Genomic DNA, 24890 nt, shown 5'->3' with positions numbered 1-24890 from the left:
TACATTGTCTACTCTGTTACTTACAGTTATAGGTAAAGCTTATTTTTTAAACAGGTCCTCAGAATATCTTATTTTATCCCTGAAACAACCTTCCTTTCTTCTGCATTAAGATTGAACAGGGAGCCGTGCAACAGTTTGAATAAATAGTTATTTGAAGGAGCAGGAGCTCAACCTTCACGGAGACTGGGGGTAGCCCGATCACTTTGTTTTTCTTTTTCAGCATTTGCACAACATATTAGCCGTAAACACTATGTCCTTTTATTATTATCTGAATCTTTTAGAGATTTTTTGTTTCAGTACCAACCCACAAAGTTCAGATGCACACCGATGTGGCACATGCGGTCATGAACAAATTCTCTGCAGAAACTCACAACAGGTATATACACTACTGAGATGCATGAACTGTGACCAGTCTAACTTTGCAGCTTTGTAATTATATAACGACATATATTATCCTAACCCTCAGACACACATCCTTTGTTGAGGTGAAAATGTTTTCCGCAGCTGCTTCATCTGATCAACTGTTCTTCTTCCTCTTGTAATCTAAATAGTACATGCAAAGTGGTATATTTAGTGTGGAATTTACTGGGATGCTGGGAACTCTTCCTTATTTCCCATTCAAAGAAGCTGGCAGGAATAAGCACAACAAAGAGATGTGTGTCAGCATTTGTGTATTCATTGCTTTTCATATTTCAATCATATATTGTCTTTTCGTGTACATCTTCACCTTTGAAGGCAGTAAAGTAATTTGTTATACAATAAAAACACATTTCAATGTACTTTTGGCTTCACTTTGCTATTAAAGGGCAGAACTGAGTCAGAGTGAATCTACCAGATGATGGTCACGGTACATTTGGATCATGGATGCTGAAGGTGCACGTCTGTTTTTAATGTCCCATTTCTAACCGGATCACAGTAAATAGCTGTGACGTTTGTTATATAGTGGTGATATAGAAATACCTTTTTATTCATTCTATTATTCATGAGAGAAATCAGAAAAAGCTCGAAAACCAATATTAATGGTGACAGATTATTACTTGCATGTTTTCTTTGTTTCTATTTCTTTGAACAGTCCATGCACAAGATACACACTTAATGATTAGTATAATTAATTAGTGAAGGTAAAGGTTTGATATTTGTCAATTTGGTGCTATGACTTCATGGGGTCAGTATGAGAGATTTATCACACCCACAATGCACGGAGCTGTGACTGTGACTACATGTGTATAATGATTTATCAAAGATTTGTCGATTAAAATGCAGATCCTCTTTCTGTCAGGCAACAGAGCTCACTCTTATATCCCCCAAATGCCAAATACACAAATAATTTTGCTTAATATCACTCTAGACCAGGAATCTACAACCTGCGGCTCAGCCCCTCTATAGCTCCCTGAATCTTTTAGAAAATTATTGAACATTTTGTTTTAATTTTTATTTTATTTGCATGCCACAGTTATCTAAAAAAAAAAGAAAAAAGAAAAGCCAAATCAATCAATTAAAATAGCCAGGGTAGCTGGAAATAAAAAAAATCATGAAAATGGCTCCAATAGTTATAAAGGTAGCAGACCTCTGCTCTAGAACAGAACCTCCTCCTATTGCTCATCTTTTATGCATAACTGCATCTTCACACTGAACATCAAGACAAACAAACTATAAAACATTTTATACTATATTACAGAGTTGCACCTCACATTATTTGGCTCTATTTTTTCCAATAATTTACTTCAAAAAACTTCCCTAAATTTGTTGTAATCCTTTTTCTAGTTTGAAATGTATAATTTGATCATTGTACTTTTAAATTCATGACAATCCAAAATAGCTCATAAATTATCAACATGCTGTAATTCATCAGCCACCCCCCCCCCCCCCCCCCCCCCCCCCCCTAGTTTAACCTGAGGTCATTAACTCAATTTAAATGTGAAGAAATTACTTTCAGTGGTTTAGTTCATATACTGTCAATGAAATCAATGGATAAATAAATGACAAAGCAATGAAGTGTTCAATGTTGAATTGTTTACGGAACTTGCGTGTGTGTGCGCGCGCACAGTTGTGCACGTGTATACAGCGGGTTTTTTTGTGTGTACAGCTGTGTTTGAGTGCGCGCGCATGTATGTCTACAACAGCCGTGTGATTGCGTGTGCACAGCTGTGTGTGTTTGAATTCACCTGCGTATGTGTGTGTGTGTGTTGTGCAGCGGTGTACCGTGGCGTGTGTGTGCGTGCGCGCGCGCGATGTGTTGAACAGCGCTGCCCAGTCCAGTGTCATCCCCGACCTGACAGTCGCGGGCGCGCGCACGCTCCCTCGCGCACATGCCGCGCGCCCCTCCAGCACATGGCATATCTGGTTTTAAAGTGACGTCACGGCCGCGTGGGGCTCAGCGGGCAGGTCGCTCGTCAGTCTGAGAAGAGGAGCAGCAAGGAGGAGACGGAGCAGTCTCCTCTCCGCTCTATCTCCCCCTCTGTCTCTTTAACTCCTCTCAAACAACCCCCAGCCGTCTTTCTCTCTTTCACTTGCATCTAATTTATCCTTTAAAAAAAAACAAACAAACAAGAATAATTCTTTACTTTGTCTTACCCTTTTCTTTTTTTTTTTGCAACACCTCCAGAGATGTAATGAGGACCCTCTGCCATTGGTGACTTCAATCTTCCGTGCTTCAGAGAAAGAGAGAGAGAGAGAGAGAGAGAGAGAGAGAGAGAGGAAGACAGAGGGAGAGAGGGGCGAGCATCCTCATCCACCGCCCCCATTTTTCTTTTCTTTTTTTTACCCCCCCCCTCCACCCCCCCTCTCTCTTTGGACGCTCATCTGCCTTTAAAAAAAAAAAAAAAAAAAAAAATGTAGGAGAAGGTGCGCTGTCATTTGAGCGACGAGGATGCCAACTATGTGCCCCGCTTTCTCTCTCCGCATCTTCCATCCGTGTGCGCGCAGCCGGCGGGGGAACCATGAAAGATCTGCGTAAAGGCAAAGTTTGAGGGCGCTCACCTGTCCGTCCCTCTACCTTCCACCTGATAAAGAGGCACGGGGGTGGACAAGACTAACAGTTAACGGACAACTTCACAGAGACCTGCCTGAAGCTCCGGTGGGGGGTTTATTTCTAATTTTTTCCATTTTTTTTTTTTTTTTAAACTGGGATTTGACAGCGTTTGTTGGATGAATTTTGATGTGCGCAACGCTGGAGAAGGATATGGCTTAAATGATGTTGCCGGGCGGAGTAAAGTCCATAACTTGAGTGTTTTTTAAACCTTTTCTATCAGCTACTGTCGACTTTGGTGGAAACCCATCTAAATGGGAGGATACCTGGAGGACTGAGTCGGATTCGGCAGTCGAGAGAAAAATGTGGATAAAACGGAGTGTTGCGCGCAGGTAAGACGCGGAAAATCTTCAATGTGATATGGCACATTTGTGAGGTTCTCCCGGGAGGTGGACAGACCTCTTTACTGATCAGTGTTTTTATATTTGACGCCGCTCTTCGACAACGTGTCTCATTTATTATTATTATTATTTTTTTTAATCTACGCCACTGCAAGTTATGAGAGTCTGCTGGAATTGATGACTGGCTTTCATATCTGCACAGGTCTGTAGAATAACGCACACAGACGAGCTGTGAAACCTCGAAGTTGCTCACAGACGTCAAGTATTATATTTTGTAGTGTTGGCAGTCACTAGGTTAAAGGGTTTATCGGTTAAATATCTGTTTGGGGATTTTCTTTAGGAGGGGGGAATAGGATGGAAAGACTTCTCATCTTGCACGCTGGGGGTCGCCAACAGGACGGCTCAACCAGCACACACGCATTTCACAGACAGGCACACACAGTCTCAAGGTTAGGTCTGACAGCTCCTCCTCATATATGACCACAAATGCATGCAAACAATCAAGACAGTGAATTTGGAGAAATTACAGACGAGGAAAGACAAAGGAAACATTAATACATGTTACTGAGTGCGGGGTTACAGTCACATGTCGTGTTTAGAGTTTGGCGCTCTGAAAGTCTCCATATTATGGCTTAGCACCCTGGAATGTGTATGTAGAGGATACATTGAGTGATGAGCACTTATATAAGACAGAAAATAAGATTATCTGTTGGGAGGAGAGAGCGTGACCTCATTGGAAATCTCTGCCCTTCTGCTTTCACACTGCAAATAAAAAAAAAACATGCACAGCAAAACAATAAAAAGGGCATACAGCCTGTGTTGTTTTGCTGGACACAATGCTCTTTTCCCCCAAAACCCGAAGCAGCACCGTAGGGTTCAACTGAGTCAGGAAGTCTCATTCATTATAGGTAAAACAGGTTCCGAGCTCATGGCAGAGCCGTGAAGCGAGACCCAACCTGCCAGCGGTGAGATGCTCTTGCCACCTGCTGGATCTCATCCCCCCCCAGTGGCTCGAATCCCTGCCCATTTCCAGCCGTGCATTTATTATGCATGACACACACTGTACATCTCAGGGCTGACCTCGCAGGGTAATGGCAATGCACGCAGTAGACGGGAGCAGTTGTGTTAAGATGATGAGATGAAATGCTTTTAGGGTCCTGTATCTCATGATGGATCGGTCGGAGACACAGAGGAACCCGTTTCAATCTTCAGGAGTTCCCCTGTCATCCGCTGCCATGATGTGAAAGTCAAATGGTTTGCTGCATTTTATTAGTGGTGATTCTACATATTCCAGCCCCCCCCCCCCTCCAACATCACTGCCTGAATGGCATTGTTGTTGTTGTTTTTTTTTTTCCTTGGAGCAACAAGCGGGAGAGATGAACCGAGTGTCTGCAGAGGAAGCTACTGTACCTGTTGGAACAGACAAAGAACAAACCACCTACAGAAACTAGATATACGTGGGCTGTGACTGCAACAGCAGCGACTGGAGCAAACCGGAGCAGCAGCACTGATGGATAGATTGAATATAAATCATTACAGCTTTTGAAGAGGGTGATCATGGTGGTTCCTCATTATGTATTCTGCGCAAACAGCCTCATTAAACCTGGACCACGGATTGGGGCTGGGTGATATAATTCTTTATGATCATCATTTATAGACTTTGAAATGATGTGACGGTATTATTTTAACAAGTTATAATCATGCTTTAATTTGGAGAATTGTTTGAACCAGCCTTCTCCGGCATGCTTATAGTGGCATTTTAAGTTAGAATGAACGCTGTTGTGTAACTTTAATGTCTCAACAGTGAAGCAAAGTGATACGTTTGTTCAATTAAATTTTTTTTTTATTCTGATCCCTGTTATTAAAATGTGCACATAAACGTGTACGTATGTATATACAGTATAGAATCCAGACCAGGAGTGCCCGTGTATGCATGGAACCCCACAGATTGACCATCTGAGCTCTGATTTGACAAAACATTGCACTGAAGTCAAAGGCATCGCAAAGTTTCCTCGTCTTCAACCTCTCTTCTATATCATGATCAAATAAAACTTGTCAGGCAATTTCTGACTAAACTGTTGAAAAGTAGAAGCTGAAAGGACTCATGCGACATGTCCAGAACATTTTCTTGATGAATTACTGGTGGAAACGTTTATATTCTGTTAACTGGCTGATACCAGATTCTGCTCTCAGAACCAATTAGACACAATTTTAGTGCATTTGAAATTAGTTGGGTTTTTTTATTTGGAGCGAAGTAACTGGAGCTTGTTACATGTTAATAATCAGTGCCTTTGGTTGAATTGTCTTCACAGCCTTAAACACTCAAGCTCACGACGAACGTGACAATAAGGAAGTTTGGACATACTGCGGTTGCTCTTTGGTGTCACACATGTAGGTGTATCACAAAAAAAAACCCAACAAAACATCCTGTCTGAATTGACAATACAAACGTCCACAATGGCTCAGAGCCATAACACGTTCATACTGGAGAGTGTCTAACGTGAGGGTTCACCAGCGGGAACTCATCTCCTCCACACACGGCATCTCCGGGCTCAATCTTTCATGAACGTCACACAGTTTTAGGCTCCCCACGGGGAGCGCTCGTACTGCTGAGGCATCGGAGATGCTATCAGGTCTCAGCACACTGCGGCTGTAAAATATTACTGGCAGGGACACCGGTTGCCCTTCATGAGGGCCTTATTTGTCAGTTGCTTACGGAGGGATTGTTATGCACAGGTGAACGCTCCTGCACGTGTCCGACATTTCACGGCCTGCAGGAATACCTCGCAATAAGCGTGATTGTGAAAAAGCCCAGAGAGAGAGGAGTGCTAGTTTGAAGTGAACAAAGGGAAATTGGTTTTAATGAAGCTGCGGGAGCTCAGGAATTGCATCCTTAATGTTGATATTCCCGGCGATGATGTGCTTAGTATTCTGTGGGTTGTTCTTACCGGGGAAAAAAAAAAAGAAGAAGAGAATTTGTTCCTGTTGTGACTAACAGTCTAATGTTGATTAATATCGCTGGCTTAATGAACAAGGGCTCCAATATATTATACACGATGCTGAGAGGTTGTCTTTTTTCCCCTCTGTGAGAAACAACTGCACTTTATCATCCGTCCATAGATACTTAGGCTGTGACCACACCACAAGCCCTAACATCAACTCCTGGATTCTGAGACCATCAGATATTCCCATGATTTAGGTGCCATCTTAATAGCCTCTGTGAGGGTTATTAACTGGGCCTCTCTGGAGCATGATTAACCTAATTTGCAGTGAAATAGGCTGTGTTGCTTCTCCGAGAGCCCATCCTCCGGAGGTGTGCGTGCCGGCGTGCGTATGTGCGAGTGTGTCTGCGTGTGCGTCCTTAGCATCCTGTGCTCAGCAGTCTGTTGAATCCAGAAGGACCAGAACAGGTTGTCCCAGTGTAATATTGTAAAAGACTAAACAGATATGGAGGCCAATGCATTTGACCGTTCCAGGGAAAATGCCGCTCCGCGAGTAAGAGGAGAAGACAAGAGAGAGAGAAAAAAGAAGCTGTTGTTACCAACAGGAGCGAATGATAAATTACCCAATGCTGACTTCAGAAAAGACGTGCACAGAAGTAGATTATAACTGCGTCACATAGTTGCATACTGAGTGCTTAATGTGACTGGAAAAGACAAATACTTGAATTTAGGCTCTGATTTCCAAAATTTGAAAGAATGTCCAGTTGATTTTGGAATTAAAAAAGTTTTTAGCGGGCAGCTATCGGCCATATTGGCTTTAATGACGTGCTTGTCCAGTTTGGGTTACACAAGAAAGACTGTGTTTCTATTGCAAAGAAGCACAACTCGCACTCGGCACAGCTCATACTTGATTCATGTAGTGGGCTTTTGCCGGATCAATACTGCCTCTACAAAAGGATCAGATTTATCCGTCCCAGCCCTTCCCACTAACTGGCCTTCTCCAGGCACGGGGGCCGTCTCTCGGTGGGACACTTTCCACTAAAATATTTCATCAACGAAGAAATGGACCCCCCCCCCCCCCTCTTGTTCTATGTTGTCCTCAGCGTCTTGGTGGTAATGGGTGTAGACCGTGGCATAAGGCACAATAAAACCTCGAACAGCGAGGACCGAGGGTCTGACCGGTGCATTGTCCTGCTCCTCTGAATCTTTGCCTTCTGCACGCTGTTCCTTTGCAGCCAGCTTATTTCTGAGCATGTGGGTCATTTATGCTGTGGTGTAGGACATTGTGCAGTGGGAGTAATTAATGGGATGATGCAACACCCTTGGCTGTTGCATCTTGGACCCTCTGTAACCACACTCACACTCACACACCTCCGCACCTTTTTTCTTTCGGGTTGCTTTCCTCTATAAATTATGATCCGGCCGCAGCCATGCGGCTTCTTACACTACAGCCGCGGCAGCAGCTGCTTGGAGCTCAGCCTTAAAAAGACATGTGCATGAAAGTATACTGCACACCAAAAAACATTTGAAAGCTTCTAGAAAATATTTGCCTGCTTCACAGAAGAGATCCATAAATCTCAGGAACTCTTTGGGAAGCCAACAGTGGTATTTATCTCCCTAATACTTGATATCTACTGAGGATAGCTTAATGCTTATACCTCACAATCCGTATTTTGCAGAGCTACGCAAGTGCATGCAGGTGATATTGGAAAAAAAACAAAAACAAAAAAAAAACAACCAGCCAGGCACAAGAGGGAGTTTTAAATGCTGCGATTTGATTTATGATGAAACAATGTTGGGAGATACATTAAATTTAGATCCAGAGAAAACCCGGTAGAATATTGGCCACAACAGAAGATTGTGTATCTTTAGTGATCGTAGTGTTCCACTGCATCTCCCTTCCAATGTTTTTAAGAGCTTCTCATTAGTCTTGTCATGTTTTCAATGCATCTGGACAAAAAGGGACGTGGAACTCACTGATACAACATTTGCATAGTTATGTGATCGCCTGCGTCTGTTGAGTGGACGATTAGGAGTACTGGCCGTTTAGAGTCACAAGTTCAGTTATTTAAATGGTTAATCTCGTTCACTGAACCTGAATTGAAACTGAATATTTTGACTGATCTACTTGCAGGTATGAAACAAAACAATGACGGCTCAGTGTGTACTGTGCTTTGAAATACTGAAAATAAATAGGTGAAAACATGGCAGAAGGCAGCACTCAAGAGACTTTTCCCAACTCTTAAGAAGACTAAATATAAAATGTGCGCGTGCATTTTTTTTTTTAAAAATATGATTTTTAAAGGAGAGCCTGATGAGAGATGTGTACCTGTGTGCAGAACAAGCTAAAAGCGTAGTGCTGAGTAAGAGGAAACACTCCCATTAGAAATGGTTATGGCGAACAAGGTTACGGCTAATGTTTTACTTATTGCTGCAGCAAATCCTTTAAATAGGTGGTTACGCTTTCTTTTTGGGCGCATTAAAGTTTTATTTTGAATTGTTTAAACAGGGAGTGCACACAACTCTAAAGATGATAAAATGGAGAAGAAATTTGTGATAAATTCATGGAAAAGACCTCGAGCCCCTTATTTCTGCAGACCGTGAATATCTTTTTATGTCTGTAGCCATATATATATATATTAGTACTGTCAAAAATAATGCGTTAATTTATTTATTTTAAATGTTAACTTGTTAAAAAAAAAGTACATAATTAATGCAGTTTTGTTTACTGACGGGTTTTTTGATTTGTATTTTCTTTTACTCCCTTACCGGGGCAGCGGCATGTGCAGCGTCTCTGGTCGCAGCAACTTGACTACAGAGCAGCACAAGGCCGAGTGGAATAAGATTAAGGCAGAAAGTTTCAATTTAAAAAGTTACCTGACGCCGGATTGAGAAAGTGAAAGTCATTAGCTTTACTTTGTAAAGCCGAAACAAATGACCACAGAAGTAATCCTGCAGCAAAACAGCAGGTTGTTATGTTGACTGACCAGTAGCCACCAAACTGCTAAAGCTGGAGGAAATACTTGCAGGTGAAATACTAATTTCTCTCATAATTTACGATAGAAATAAATACAGTATATTTAAATGTTGCTAATATTTGGTAACAATGTGTCAATTTAAAAAAAAAATTTAAAATTAAAAGCTGGATCCACCTCAACTGTGTTAATACTAGCAGTGCTAGTTGCTGTCATTATATGAGCTTTGTTGATATCACTTTATATTTCTCAGCAAAACATTGGAATGGTTACAAGAAAGCTTTAAATTGTCATATCACATCCCAGTCATTATATTATGACGTATTAAGTGACCACATTATTACCAACAAGGAGCCTTGGGTCCTGTTTACACAATGTTCGAAGTGAAAATGCCATGTTTTCAATTCAGAAAAGTTTTGTGTTTACGTGGCAATGTTTTGAAAAAGAGGTCAATTTACACTGAAAGAGCAGAAATGCTAAACATTATGTAGTTTTCATGTTGGGCCACTCGTAGGTGCTCTTGTTTGTTATTGTAATGAAACCACACGTAGAGAACGATACCCTATCAACAATGAGGACACAGACATTTGTTATGGACAGACAATGTAGTTGGATTGCTCTTACAGGCAACTCTCAGCAATAAATCTACAAAGTCCCAGGAGAGGTCGTCATTGTTGCATGTGCAATATCAGCGTTTCAGGAAAGTGTACGCGGAGTTGGATCGTCTTCAAAATGTTGCGTTTTCTCTTGTTTCGAAGAAGACATAGTTTGGTTGTTTTCAAAAAGTTCCATCTTGGGAGCCTTTTTTTTGTTTTTTTTTTAAAGTTGCATTTTCAGTGGCTCCAAGCACCGTTGCCATGTAGGCTGGGCCTTAGTATCATGCATATATCAATAAAAATATAGGCTGATAAATACAACATGTCTGATGAGTACAGGCAGTGCGTCTACCGCTTAATATCATAACTATAAAGACATTTCACCTCAGGGAGTAATAAATTATTATTATTATTATTATTATTATTATTATTATTATTATTATTATTCTATTGAGTTGGAAAGTTCTTAATTAATTTAAATAACACACATTATTACATTATATGGTAATAATACTGCTGACTGTGAGAATCCAATTGTAATTTCAGTGGTAAGATGTTTCTTTTATGCTTGGCCGATGATCAGTGGGGGATGTGAGCAGCCACGGAAAACAGCCTCAAAGCTCACCACATTTACAGCAGGGGCATGTCACTTGGTTTGAACACTATCTGCCATGATTTAAACACCATCATCAACAAATTAGGAGCACAACATAGTGGGAAGAAGTGATTTGATTCCTGCTTATCCTGGCAAAGGGGCTTGCCGTCACACAGCCGTCCGTGCGTGCGCGCTGGATTATATTTGCCCTGTCACTTAGTCGTAGAGCTTGAGCACACAGCCCTCCTCAGCTCCAACAAAAGGACGATTGCATATTCAACAGGCTGCAAATAAAGACCCAGAGGTATCACAGCTATTCCTTTAAGTAGCCGGAGGACGACCCCAGCTGCAAAGGATGAAATGCAAATACTAATACAAACACAGCCAGGGACAGGCCCCAAATAGCAGCTTTGGTCCATGCATACAGTTGAAAGAAACACTGGAAATAAATCCTCCTTTCACATTTCTGCGTCATCCTGGACTATAATTTTTAACACACATCGTCTACATATGTTCTTCAAACCCTCAGTTGACTCTTTCAAATGAATTGTACATGGTAATCTTTCCCTCTTTCTATTAGTCTTCACTCATTGAGCTCTGACACACATACAATTAAAGTCACGTTAATCAATCCGTGTTATATAATACTCTCAAACAAACATGTCTGCCTATAGTAATTGTAGTTTAACTTAAGTTTGTTCTGGCATATGTAATACTTTGACAGAATGTGGGAATAATTAGTAAAGTATTGAAGAACAAATGGAGGCATATGTTTTAATGATAGTTCAATTATTTATTTTGGGCTGATCTTCCTGGAGAGACAGAAACACAACACATGAGATTCTTATAATATGCGGACGTGTTCTGGTTTTTCCATCATGACAATGTTAACTCCAATAATCTGCCATCCAGCAGATCTTTTGAAAAAATGCTTGTGGAGCCTCGTCCCTGAAAAGTGCCTTTCACAATTGGAGTGAGTCGGGGAAAAAAGTGCCAAGCATTGGTGGAAAAAAAAGAAAAAGAAATGAGCAGAACTGGATTAAAATAACAATGGGGCTTTTTGCTAATGGTCCAATCTGAGCTGCTGCCACAATATGATACTGTCTGTGAGAATTGTGGTGGATAAGAAAGGTGCTGATGTTTCAGTGAAGTCCTCACGCTTTCCACTGCCATGCTGTGTGAGAATGTTAGGATTTGATAACAGTTGGACCCCGGCTGTCATTCTCACCCAAATGTCTCCGTCTATTATCACATAGAAGGACCCTCAGGCTATAACACAGAATTAATCTTTGCTTTCAGTGAACAATTAGTAAGGAATGAACTTTAGAGCTTGATAAAATGCAAGGCACTATCTCCACCATGTGGTAAAGTTCGTGTTTGGTGTCATAGCGGTTTCTTTTGTGTCCAGCACTGCGGGCCAGGTGCCTGTTAAAATGAGTTTTAAATAGAATAATGCAACAAGCCATGTAGCCTCATAATTCATAAATATCCAATAAACAGGGCCATTCATCAAAGTGGAAGAGAATTCCTTTCAGCACTTTGTATACCTTCTGACATTTTCAATTTGCTTTATCATTAACAGTCTATTGAGCTTATTGAAAAGGAAAGACAGACCTGCCACATTTTTCACAGCAATACCAGATTTCCCTGAGACGTTCAGCCTCTTTAATGGCTGTATATTTCTCCAAATGACAGTTTGGTGTCCTGCCTCAAACAGTGTATGATTACATTCCCTCATGTGGAGTTTTATTTACTCGAAAGAGGAAATTCCAGGTAATTCAGGCATTATTAAATACAAATTGTACAGCAACTGCAATTTTTACAGGCCTTTTTTGTTCTTTAATTCTCTATACAAAATGTGTCACCGTGACATCATCATTCTCATCACATTGCATTTAAACGCAAACAATCATCACTTCAAAGAAGTGCACTTTTTTTTTTTTTTTAAGTTAATGACCCTGTACAACACACTAGTGGAACCCAATCCACTTGATCTACTTTTCAATAAACTTGTGTGCAATGTTTCCACAACTTTTTTATTCCTGTCATTTTGTTTAGTTAAAGAGCTCCAATAAGGCTCGGTTTTTAAATCAAAATTGAATAAATCGTAGGAGAACAGCTGAGACATTTGCACGTTTTGTTCATCATCATAGCAAGTGACTACACCTCTCCTTTTAGGGAGGAGCTTAAATGATCTTTTTTTCTTTAACTTGCAAGAATTGTTGTAAATTGCACCAAGACTTTTCAGCTGATATCATGCTCAGCAATATTATTACTACTATTTTTAAATTGCAAGATCCTTGAGGGACTGAGCAGATTCTTTCTCTCCTTTAGCCCATCGCAAAGCAAAACACTGGCATTTATGAATGGTCGTCTTAGACTGTTGCATATGTTTCTGATAATTGGGGATGATCACATGTTTGACATGTATATACTACTTTAATTTGGATGTTGTACCTGGTGGATTTCACTCCAAGGAAGTCTTGAATTTGAACCTATATGAAGAACTTCGACTATCAGATTGAGCACATGGCCTAAGTGCAGCAAATTAAAGCATTTCATTGGTGATATTTAGTGAAACGTGAAAACAACCACTCATATCTTCGGTTTGAGGGTTCATAATTCATTCAAATAGTTGGAAAGATGGGAGGGTTTTGGAATTGTGATTAGACAACTAGGTGAGTTGTATTTGTGTCATAAAAAGACTCAAATGTAATATTTTGAATGAACCAGAGCAGCCCGTGGCAGACCACTTGTGCCTCAGAGTGTGAAGGTTGGGCACTGGGCTGGGTATTTCATATGTGGAGTTAAATTATTTGGTGAACCAAGGATTCTCGATTGGTGTGTATGGGAATGTGTGCGACTGTCTGTCTCTCTGGTTACCCTGTGATGGACTGGTAACCTGTTCAAGGTGTCCAAGGCGTACCCTGTTTTGACCCATTGTGAGTCGGGATCAGCTCCAGCTCCAGCTCCGCTCAACTGAACAGAAAACAAGACGGAAATGATGCAGAGCACCACTCATGCTTAAACTTGTTTCTTGTCCCCCGATATGCCTAAAGAGTGTACACGATGAGAAGGTCAACCTGAGAGACAGGTACTGTATTTTAATGGCTTGTATGCTTCGGGAGCTTGTTGAATCAAAGCTTGCTCATTCCCCTTGAGGGTTTCACTGAGCAAGGATAGTGCCAAAAATGGCCCTCATTTCTGTTCTATAATTTCAATGTCCCAAAGGTCAGCAACCCAATCATATGCTACCTCCTCTATGTACTGATGAAGCAGCAGCCACAGCTCAACCAGTTCACTCTGTGACAGATTAACTGTCATTCGGCCATACATACAAAACCAGTGGCGCTTTAGTCACATGGCAGTTCAAACTGCGGTTAACACAAATAAGACGTACCGTAAAAACACGGGATATATGTTGTGTTGAGTTTATGTGATTTCACCCAGTTGACCCCTGAAATTTATTAGATCTGGCCACATGCCACATTGGAGTTCACCGAGGTCACTCCATTCTGTGCTTGCTTTCTACCCGACACGCTGCAGCACATTATACAAGCAGAGGCACTTACAGAAGCCAATGAACATTCAAAGAAAAACACAGTGTACGCACTTGTGGTCATAAATCACCACAACAATGTACAAAATAACATCAATAAACACTTTTTCTTTTAGAGAAGGCTTATTGGGAAACAGGTTTTATTACCAAGCTCACTCAGCCTAGGTTGAGGCATAAGAAGAAAAGAACGACACAAAAAGATGACACAATGTCCTCTACGTATGAAAAAGGCTCCCAGTTGCCACATACATGATAGAACAAAGATGGACCACAGATGTAACATTATAAATACATGCCTGCAGGTTTCATGGATGACTCTGCTCAACCTTAGTTGTGTGTTATGTTGTTGGTGTTGCCATTTTTTATACTTTAATCATTGTAAAAATGCTCCTGCCGCTTGTTCAGACACCTGATATGTCAGGACATGTCATTCTGACTCATAGGAAAGATAGAAATTCAGATTTTGTTTCAGTTTTATTAGTTATATATGACTTTGAATTTAAAACGGTAGAACTTGGCAGATATTTTATGGCTGAGACTCTGCGACTTTGCCCTAAATCTTAGTGAAGGGCACAGCAGTTATAACTTCAGAAGACATTCACCAAATACTGAAGGGGTTTGATATCCATCCATCCATCCATCCATCCATCCATCCATCCATCCATCCATCCATCCATCATGATGCAAAAAGTGCGACCACATTTGTGCAACTACGTGAGAAAGGACATTTGATCATAGAGTTTCCACTTGAAGAGAAGTGAGTCATTTGGGTGTTCTGATTGAGATGTTGATAATATCACTTAGCATTTATCTTCACATTTTTCTTTCTCGTTTGTTGCTTGTTGCCATGGGGATTCTGAGAAGTGGGGATTTTTATGCTTTTTACATGACAAACTGCATGACGCACAGCAAAAACATCATGAACCAATTGACCAATGGACTGAATAACAGTGATTGTTCATTCATCATGACAACTCCTGTAGGTGGTATATATTCTGCAGTCAGTGAATAGTGTGCTCTCAAATTGATGTGTTAAAGTGGGGAAAATAGACGAGTATAGGGACGTGAGCAAGTTTGACAAGGACTATATTGTGATGGTTGGACAACTAAATAGGAGCTTCTCCAAAAACAGCTGCTCCTGAGGAGTTGTTCGCCCTCAGAATCAGCGAGGAAGGAAAAGAAGTGAACCAGTGACGGGGTTATGAGCAGCCAAGGCTCAATGATGCACTTGGGATTTGCAGGCTGGCTCATGTTGTCTGATCCAACATACGAGTTACTGTTGCTGAGGCTCCTGGTTCTGATAAAAAGCAGTGAGAATACACAATGTTTGTTTGTGTATGGGGTTGTATAGCTGTAGAGCAAAGGGCTGATTAGTGTGTGTTCAATACAGCATTTATTCTCCGGAGGTGGAAAAAAGTTGTTTCTTTGACCAGGCCACACACATTTAGGTGATTCTTCTGGAACTGGTATACCTGTCAAAATTGTGTGACAACAGTGATATCGGTTGTAAAATCCAACTCAGACACAATGCCGAGGGTTGGGGAAATCTTAATTATTATAAATATAAAGAATTTGACATTTTTGGCATACATTATCACAAAAAGGTCGATATTTCATCCTGTTTTTCGGCCGATCTCACACTGGGAGGGCGTACACTCAGGCTAGCTCTGCTGAGGTGGAATCACCATAAACGCAGCATACCACCTTTGTGACAAACCTTGATCCAAATCAAACCTGGGAATTCCTGACCATTGAATGTGTCTGTCACAGTTTCAAAACTGTTTGAGTTGAAAGAGAAACCTGTCTCCTGAGCTCCAAACCAATCCCGCTCATGCATCAGGGGGAACTTTGTATTCTAAAACATCATCTGGAATTTATTAAAGCAAGAAATGTGCAGCACAAAGCAGCAGAGAAGGTTTTATTCCACACAAGAGCTTCCTGACTCAATGGCTTATTTCTTGTTCACCCATAAAGTACAGTAAAGCAACACTTCAACCATGTCTAATGCATTCTCAAAATATTGACCGGGTTATTTTGATAGTGTGCAGTGTTTTACAATGAGAGCAGGAGTTGAGTTCAGTTGTTTAGAGCCTTGCGACTAGAGGCTGTCTCGGCTTAACAAGACATCTCTGCTGACCTCCTCTTGAAAACACTGATTATTCTGGGTCAGGCTCTCTTAAAGGTACATGCTGAAATTAATGGCGCTGGGAAGGGCAAAGAGATATTCTTCTCATACTCTTTTCTTCTTTAAAACACAGTCAAAGCTTCAAAGAAAAAGAAAAAAAACACATTACCTCTCTAACCTCAGAGTTATCTTCATTGGTTGCAAATTAATATTTCCATAAGAGAGGAACGCAATTAGCAGCCTATTAAAAGTGTTGGGAATGAGTGCTGGTGACGGAATTATTTACTGTGCATCAGCATTGTTTTTCGTGCCTTGTAGAGGTCATAGTTGAGACTTTGGCGAGATTAAGCAGCATTTTAGCTCCCTGAGGCTTCATGGACTTGTGATTTTACTGTGATGCTAATACGGCATGAACCCTCCTCCATTATTGAAAGCCTTGGTGTGTTATGATAGCGTAACAGTGTGTGATGTAATTTATGTACTATGCTGGGTATTTATGAGTCTCAGCTGATCTGGAGAGCAAAGGACGGACCTGTTACCTTGCTGTAGTAATGGATATTATGTTAAAAAACTTTTATAAGCTACAAGTGATGCACCAACAAAACAGCAGAGCTCAGGACATGACTGTCTAAGACATGGTATTAAGCTTGTTAAATAGAATGCTCACACAACTAAGTGCAAACCGAAGTATTCAAACGAGGGTTATGAGTACGTTAAGCCCTGTTTACAATGATGTTCTGAAAATGGTATGTCAAGCACCGTTTCCACGACGTTTCAAGTAAAAATGCACCGCTTTCACATTTTCATTTCAGAAAAGTTTTGCATTCACATGGCAGTGTTTTGAAAACAATGTCCCTTTACATCAAAATTGTAGAAACGCTGAAAATGATGTAGTTAGAATGCCAGGTGACACACACAAAACCACAAAGACGCAGAAAGAGAATAATATGATATAAACATTAACAATAACGAGGAAACGGATATTCGTATGGGCAGACCACAAAGTTGGATTGCTGTTACGGGTGTCAACTATCAAACTACCAGGAGAATTTGGACTGGGAGTCATGCCATCGGATGCCACCATTGCTGTTACTGTCAATATACTCATGCACGTGCAGGAGATCTATTTACAAAGACGGTGGTGCACATGAACAGCAATAGTGCTTCAGAAATGTTGCATTTTCACCCATTTCTACGGAGACAGAGTCGGAGCATTTTTTTTTAATGTCTGCCTTGGGAGCGGTTTGCATCGCGGTCTGAGCACCGTTATGTAAAAAGACACCAGAAACACAACAAAAGTTTGACATTTCACTTGAGAACATTCTTGCGTTAACGGGGCCTTAGTTTGCTTGTCTTCACCATGGAGTGATCGGATGGAGCCCTAAGCCCCAACAAGCACAAAATGAAATATGATACCAAGTATTTGGATGTGTTGGCAGAGGAAGCTATCAATCCTACCGGAGCAGTACAGCAAATAAATCTGAATTTAGGGGGAAAAAAAACTAAACAAAAAACATGGGAGATGTAAGTCAAGGCAGTGGGGAAAGAAAATAACATGAGATACAGAAAAGACAGCAAGTCCTAAGCAAAAAATGATTACAAAGCAGCTTTAATAAGTGCAAATAAAAGTCGTTAAGAGCCAGAAGAGTAAACGCCTCTCACCAAAATCCCTTATTCATAATATAAAATTCACAAAAATTTACATTGGTGTTAATTTGCATCGCAATCAGATAAAATCTTAAATTTCTCCTATTTGTGGATCGGCTTCCACGCATAAACAGGCCCTAAAAGTGTTGTCTTTCTGACAGTAGTTTAACTATCCACAGCTCCCACATAAGACGTGGTTTTCAACGGAGGTTTCTCAGTCTAACCAGAGAGGGGTTTGATGAGTTCTAAATGCATGCTGTACTGCGTGATATCAGCCCCAGATGTGTGGCTCTAAAGAACTATCTTAAGCATCATGAAGTAGAAGCAGGAGTCCTGTAACAGATGGTGTGTACCCCCACAGAGCCCTGATCTCAACATCATCAAGACAGTTTGGGATTACATGAAGAGACAGAAGACACTGATGCAGCCTAAATCCACAGACAAACTGTGTCAGGTTCACCAAGATGCTCATAACAACCTGCCTGCCAAGTAATAAGACAAACTGTGTGTCAGTGCACCTTTGAGGATTGGTGCTGTTTATTAGCAGAACTGTGGTCTGCAAAAGAGAGACTGATCTGATTGTGCATTTGCTGCCTCTTGGTATCATATAAATGCACAGATGCAGATGTACGGATTTATGCCACTCAGCATCCGGGCCGTCGTGACGTGATGAAGCACAGAAAGCAGCTTGTTTGGCAGTAGGGTCCAATCTGCATCCCTGTGTGCACTGTCCTCTCAGTGAGTCATTTGAAAGGACCTTGTCCTTGTTCTATGGCCTGGATGTTATCACATTTTCTTTTACTACCCAGAGGGGCAAGACTGCCACACAGCTTCTTCCCTGTTCTCTCTTTTCTTTCTCCATCTCTGTCACCCTCTTAGGGTAATGCAAATGCATACTCCATATCTTCCCATCTCTATTTTAGGAAACTTCTCCCCAGTGTGGACGCACTGCGCTCGGAGGCTGGCAGAATCGGGGAAGATGGAATGAATGGAAACGCATTGTATGAGATCTCTCACCAGCAACCCACTGTCTTTAGTGTGTTCTCAATCCATAATCCTTTAAAGTTGTGCAATCTAGCAACATAGCCCCTGGAGCTACTTAACAGTTGCCTCAAAGTCTATGACTTTAAAAGAAGACTTACCAATCCACAAATCCCCTGGAGGCTTTTAAGGAAAGCCATGACAGTGCCGGGCTTTTCAGACAACTTGGCTATAAATAACGTCTAATACAGTGAGGCACCGAAAACCAGAATGAATGTTTTGAACTGGAAAATGTATCTGAATGAGTAGGCACTGTCAAAGGAAAGCTGAACATGGTGTGATCACAGATATTTTTCCATAATTTGCATAGCATACAGTTTATATTATCACTTTTGAAGGTTGTTTGATGAACATACAATATTCATGCACTCACGGATACTGCCCAGATGCTGAGCAGGAAACATCAATGATCATCCAAAGCATTGTAAGTTCATGAATCATAAGTGTCGATTTGAGAATTTGTTATTTGGTTTGTTTAATGGAAAAGGAAGGCCTCAGTGACATTTATATAAACCTGAAAAAGCCATCGACACAAACACAGAAATTGTTTACACTCTGGAGATGCTCATATGTAATCCCCATTGTGCTGAAAGTAGCTTTAGAATCTGGTTTTGCTCAGTTCAGGCATTCTGTTAAGCCTATAAGTTAAGAGGTTATGATACAACCAACATGAAGAGTATGCCACATGTAAAGAGCTTCTGTTAAATGTTGCTCTTTTTGTCTGAAACGGAAGACAGGAATACCTCCCCTTTCCTCAAAAAGAAAATATTCAACATGGCCGCTGGCATCTTACCAGCATGCGTGCCCCAGAGTTTGATAAAGTATATCAGGACTGACAGTTGCAACTAAATATAGTAAATAAAAAAAGCAGTCTCACTATGTATAGCAGGCACACAATGACTGAACTGTGTTTCTCTCTGCTGGTACTGATGACAGTGAACTACGGCGGATATAAATAGTAGACAAATGTTCACACTTGTTAACACATGAAAGTAATTAATGAATTTGTTTTCACAAAGACAACAACGTTTAGCTTCGGTGTTATTGTCAAGTTTTAATTCAACTTCATGCTCCTTCTCTATTGTACTTTGCAATGTCTCTTTATCTAACTTGGAGTGGTGGCTGGAGCAGATGTCAGACGTCACACACTCATATTAACACCATGAGGCAATTCAGGGTAACTTCTTAATATCAAATACATGGTTTTAAACTGAAAAAGATCTATGACAATGAGATCAGTGTCATCACTTCACCAATGTGGCTGCATCAGTGCAAACAGCCAAAGTGAATGTGCAGTAAATTACAACCCAACACTCAAGCTAAAATAAAGATTATCTATTTTATAAAGACAGAAATTATTTCAAACATGGCAGATTTTATACCTGATGAAGCTGCTGGAGAGTATATATTTAACAAAGAGTTAGTATTAATAGCGACATGCTTTAGGTATAAATGACACGTAGAAAGCTCACTATATTAATTCCTTCCTCGGCTACAGACCATGACTGGACAGAAATATTAACATTTTCGTTTTTACTCCCTCCTTACATTTCCTGGGAATTCAAAAGAATGTGCTATAAGGGAAGGGAATGAGGCGCACCATGCCAATGTAGTGTGAATGAAATAAAATATCACATGAATAAAATTTCCATTTTTGTCACAGCAGCCAATTTGTAATCTGATCAGTCACTGCGATAGTCGAAATCTCACTTAAATGCATCCTGTTTGCTTCGGTAGTCATTGAATTCACAATCTCCTCAGAGCCAACTTGAGGCAAGCTGAGAGCGACAGACATATTTTTAAAAAGGCACACACATACCTGTGGCAGTGGCAATCTACTGCATAACTGAGGACAACTCCGAGGTACAAATGTATGAAACCAGTTTGAACCCACCAGTCTGAGGGCCTTGTTCAGAGAGATTACAGAGGATCTAATAGTCATTATAACTGAGCTTTAGAGGTCATTGACAGAAATGGGCGCCACATCAATCAAATCCCTGTGGCAGAACAGTTTGACAGAGGCAACTCCGAGATGAGTAAGAGGCACAGGCCAACCCATCTAAAGTTAGTAAGAACCACATTTAAGGGACCCGGAGGGTACCTTTTCTACCGAGGAAAACCTCAAGCCAGGTCTTTGTGCTTCAAAACGTAAAGAAGAAGTGGCTCCTGCAGGGTGTGACCAACCAAAGTCAACTGAAACCTTTGAAGATAAAATACAGTCATTTCTGTTTAAATGTAAAATGTAGTAAGTAGTATTACTATGTAATATGCAACCTGCCATGGTTCAGTGTCATTTTTCTCTCATTGTTGGGTTTGAATTGGATGCAAACAGCCATTTGGTTGCACAGTTTGAGCTAGCTCTCCAGCCTGCAAAAACATTAAGATAGAATACGAACCCTTCTCAAGCTGAACTAACTTGAAACCAGCACGACTAGCCAGTCAATTTCAGTGGGTTGGGAAGCGCACGAGGAGAGCGACCCTTGGCTTGACCAGTCAAAAGCTACTTGGTTACAATTTTTACCACTGAACATAGCAAGCATAAGGCACTGCTCAGTAATAGCATCCGTATCATGAAGCGTGGTTGTGACAGCCTCCCCCCTGTTAGGGTACTTCTCAACGTGGGGGCAATGGAGATTACTCAGAACTTGTGGAGGGATGAACACAAATAATTGCATCGTCAATCTGCTTCTGGCAGTGGGGACTTGAGACCTGGGCGATGATTTACTGTTCAGCGAGACAATGTGCAAAAGCCCCCAGGCAATACAACACTGGAGGAGCCCAGACAAAGCCCAGACTTTAAACACACATAGCTTCCATCAGCATAAACGGAAGTGGCACTTCATAGACTCGTTCGTGTCGATTTCAAATAGGTCTTCTTTAAAACACAGGTTCGCCAGGCTGATGGAAACGTGTGCACAAGGATTCGATAGCTGTAACTGTTGTGAAATGGGCTTCAAAAAATTCACAATAAAGTATTACTGCATACAAAAGTATGTACAACTCATTGATCCCTTTTCTGCTTAGTACACATGAGGTGGTTGTATGGAGAGCAAAGACGTCCTGGCACCCCATGCAAATGAGTATTTCTCAACTAACAACCTTGTCATGATGCAGTCAAGTACTAGTTTTGCATGTATGTATGTGCCAGTTTTTGTCCTGAAAAGTTAATTGAAAAATGAACATTGTGCTTCTGCAGCAGAGAAACTCAACTAGGGCAGTATCTACTCTGCCAAAATTCAGAGTCTTTAAGCATAAAATTAACTATGATGAAAAAATAGGTCATCTTTGCTGAGGCAAAATTAAAGTTAACAGTCTCAGATATCTGGCAGTGACAGTTTAAAACTAATATATTCAGTGATATTGTACATTTCTCATGTAAAAAAAAAAGAAAAGGGCGGAAATGTGATGCTTTTATTGTGGAGTCCGCTTGTGAACAAACTGCCAAAACAAAAGTCAAGCCACTGGAAACGTATGTTGCCGAGATTCCGTCCTGCAAGCATATGCTCACAAAGTCTCATTTTAACCTCTTGCTGTGCCTGTTTGGAGCCACCAGAGAAAACCACCCACTGCAGCTTGAAACTTTGTGAACTGCAGCCGGTGAACCTTTTCCCCCAGTGAATTTTATTTTTTTATTTATTTTTTTATCACAAATGCTGTTTTTAGAATCATGTGGGGGAGCCATGGATTCTTAGCGCAACCCTGAACAAAAACACTGGTTATATTTTGTGCTCTGAAATTGTTAACACAAGGCTGAATAGCAGCAACCCCACTGAGAGGTTAGAAAAAAAAAAAGGAAAAGAAAAAAAAAAAAAAAAAGCAAACCTCTGATTCAGTCTCTATCCTGCCCTGCGTCTGCGATCGCACCTTGCTTTTCAGCAGAGGTGGAGTCACCTTCAACAAGGCGTGTTTGAATGCCTGCGCGTTGGATGGAAAATGATGTGTACTCAGAGGCAGGGCTGTGGAGACCATGCTGATAAAATTCCTATTGATGGCAGCCTGGGGACAGAGGTTGAAGGGATGAAAGAAGGCATGCCTTTTTCACCTCCCTCAGGTGGGCAGTCCATCTGCTGAGGCCTCACTTCTCTCAAACTCCCTGCAAGTTCTAATTAAGACCTACTTTGCCCAAGTGATCACAGTGTGATGATGACAAAAGAAGTGGGCCAGAGATACAGCACCGGGACAATAATGAGGTGCAATATCTGATTAGCTGCAGAGATAATAGTTTTGTTTCGCTGGGTCTGACAATGGGCGGATTCAAGGAGCCAGATAATCCTGCATTAGGACCTTGTATTCTCATGACAATTATTTATATGCACTATAAGGAATGGATCTGACTCTAAATTTAGACTTCTTTTTTTTTTTTTTTTTTTTGGAATAGTCTATGTGTAGTGCTTCTTTAATGTATTCTTAACTGTTTTGCCACTGTCTCTTAAGCTTGACTTGTTATGATTACTAAAACATCGAAGCTGCGCGAAGCATTTTAAAAAGGCTTCAGAAGAGCCTTTAAAGTTGGCCTCGTTCACAGAGCCTGCATCCTGCCCTTTGTTTCTTTGCTTATCAGTGTCCCACTGGCACATGGTTTGCAGAATTGCGGCGCATAATAGCCTACACAGCACTCCACCTCTTTGATCTTTTCTGGGGGAAGAGCAGAATCATCAGGCACTGGGCACAAGCTCGCCTTTTTTCAAGATGCTTGACATGTGTCAAGCTTCAAGGACGTGATGAGGTTCCTCTTCGGTGAAATAAAGTGCTGATTGTGACTCACACCCCCCGCCCCCCCAAAAAAATAAATAAATGGCACAAGCAGTTTGATTAGATCCCACATTGGGGTTAATATTATACGAGGGTCCTTTCACAATATTTCAATCCAAATATAATGAAAAGATGATAAAAATCTGGAAAATATGCAAAGCTAATTAATACTGCAAAATATGGATGGCAGAGCATCAAATCACTTTAAAGCTGAGATGGGGAGTCAATAATTGATCAGTTAAAACACAGAAGGAAAATGTGTGACTAATTAAATTATTTACAGAGAATTGAAATCGGCTGCTCAGTAAACTCAACGTTGTTTGGTTTTTGAAGTGTTTGTTGGAAAGGAAAGGATTGAGATTTGAATGTGGTAGACAAAAGGATTTCATCAAGACAATAAACAGCAGATGGTTGAAGAATTGCTTCTTTTCCATTCTTATTATTAATAAAGCCTTGCACATTCAGCGTGTCTCCATAGAAAATGTAAAAGCCGAGCTCCACACATGTTTGTATAGGAACTGGTTATTACCGTGTCCTCTGACAGTCCAATATCATGAATCTAAAGTGGTGCCTCAAAATTGCCTCGAGGTGTGAAGGTGAGTCTATGTGACGGTTTGTTTCTCTGTGTTTGCCCTGTGATGGACTGGTGACTTTTTTCAGGGTGTGACCGACCTTCTCCGCTGGGCTTCACTTCACTTCACCACCCTGCTAACTTACATCGGATAAAGCAAAATAGAAGATGGATGAACGAAAGCTTAACCGGCTTCGCTTCATAGCTTTGCTGTCTTTGTACTATTAACAGTCAACAACCAACAATTCAATTCAGTTTTTATTTGTATAGCACCATTAACGACACAGTCATCTTAAGGCACTTTTAAAGAGGAAGCCCAACTATTCAACATCAGGAAGCATAGGTGATAGTGGAAAGAAAAAAAAAACTAATTTAAAGAGGAAGAATTTTCAGAGGTGGCGGCTTTCTGCTCTTCTGGTTGGTGTGAGAACGTAGAAAGAGTAAATGAAAGGGCAGTGACAAAGAGCAACCAGCAGATAGCAAATAAACAAGGTGTCATCAGAAGGCAAACTAATCCACTTGTTACAGTCTAAACCTGCAGCAGCTTTACGAGAAAATTGTCCAGTGTGGCCTGAACCAGCCCTAACTGTAAACTTCAGAAAAAAAATTAAGCCTAAAAGTAGAGAGTGTGCCAGCCGCCCATTCTACTTTTAGAAAAGCTAGGAACCTCCGGTAACACTACACTCTGTTCTTCTGGGGTAATATGAGACTAACAGCT

The 24890-nt window shown here is 40.9% G+C and overlaps 1 protein-coding gene across 1 annotated transcript in view; it reads left to right on the top strand.

The window, feature by feature from the left end:
* The first annotated feature begins 2834 nt into the window (after window positions 1-2834).
* ajap1 (adherens junctions associated protein 1) overlaps window positions 2835-24890 on the top strand; it is a 51954-nt gene continuing 29898 nt past the window's right edge. The window contains exon 1 of the mRNA XM_080468482.1: window positions 2835-3360. Within this exon, the coding sequence (XP_080324608.1) occupies window positions 3332-3360 (29 nt within the window). The 5' untranslated portion in view covers window positions 2835-3331. The remainder of the gene's footprint in view (window positions 3361-24890) is intronic.

Source organism: Lipophrys pholis, assembly GCF_963383615.2.
Source record: "Lipophrys pholis genome assembly, chromosome: 8".
Lineage (NCBI taxonomy): Eukaryota > Metazoa > Chordata > Actinopteri > Blenniiformes > Blenniidae > Lipophrys > Lipophrys pholis.
This window is presented reverse-complemented; position numbering and strand designations above follow the sequence as displayed.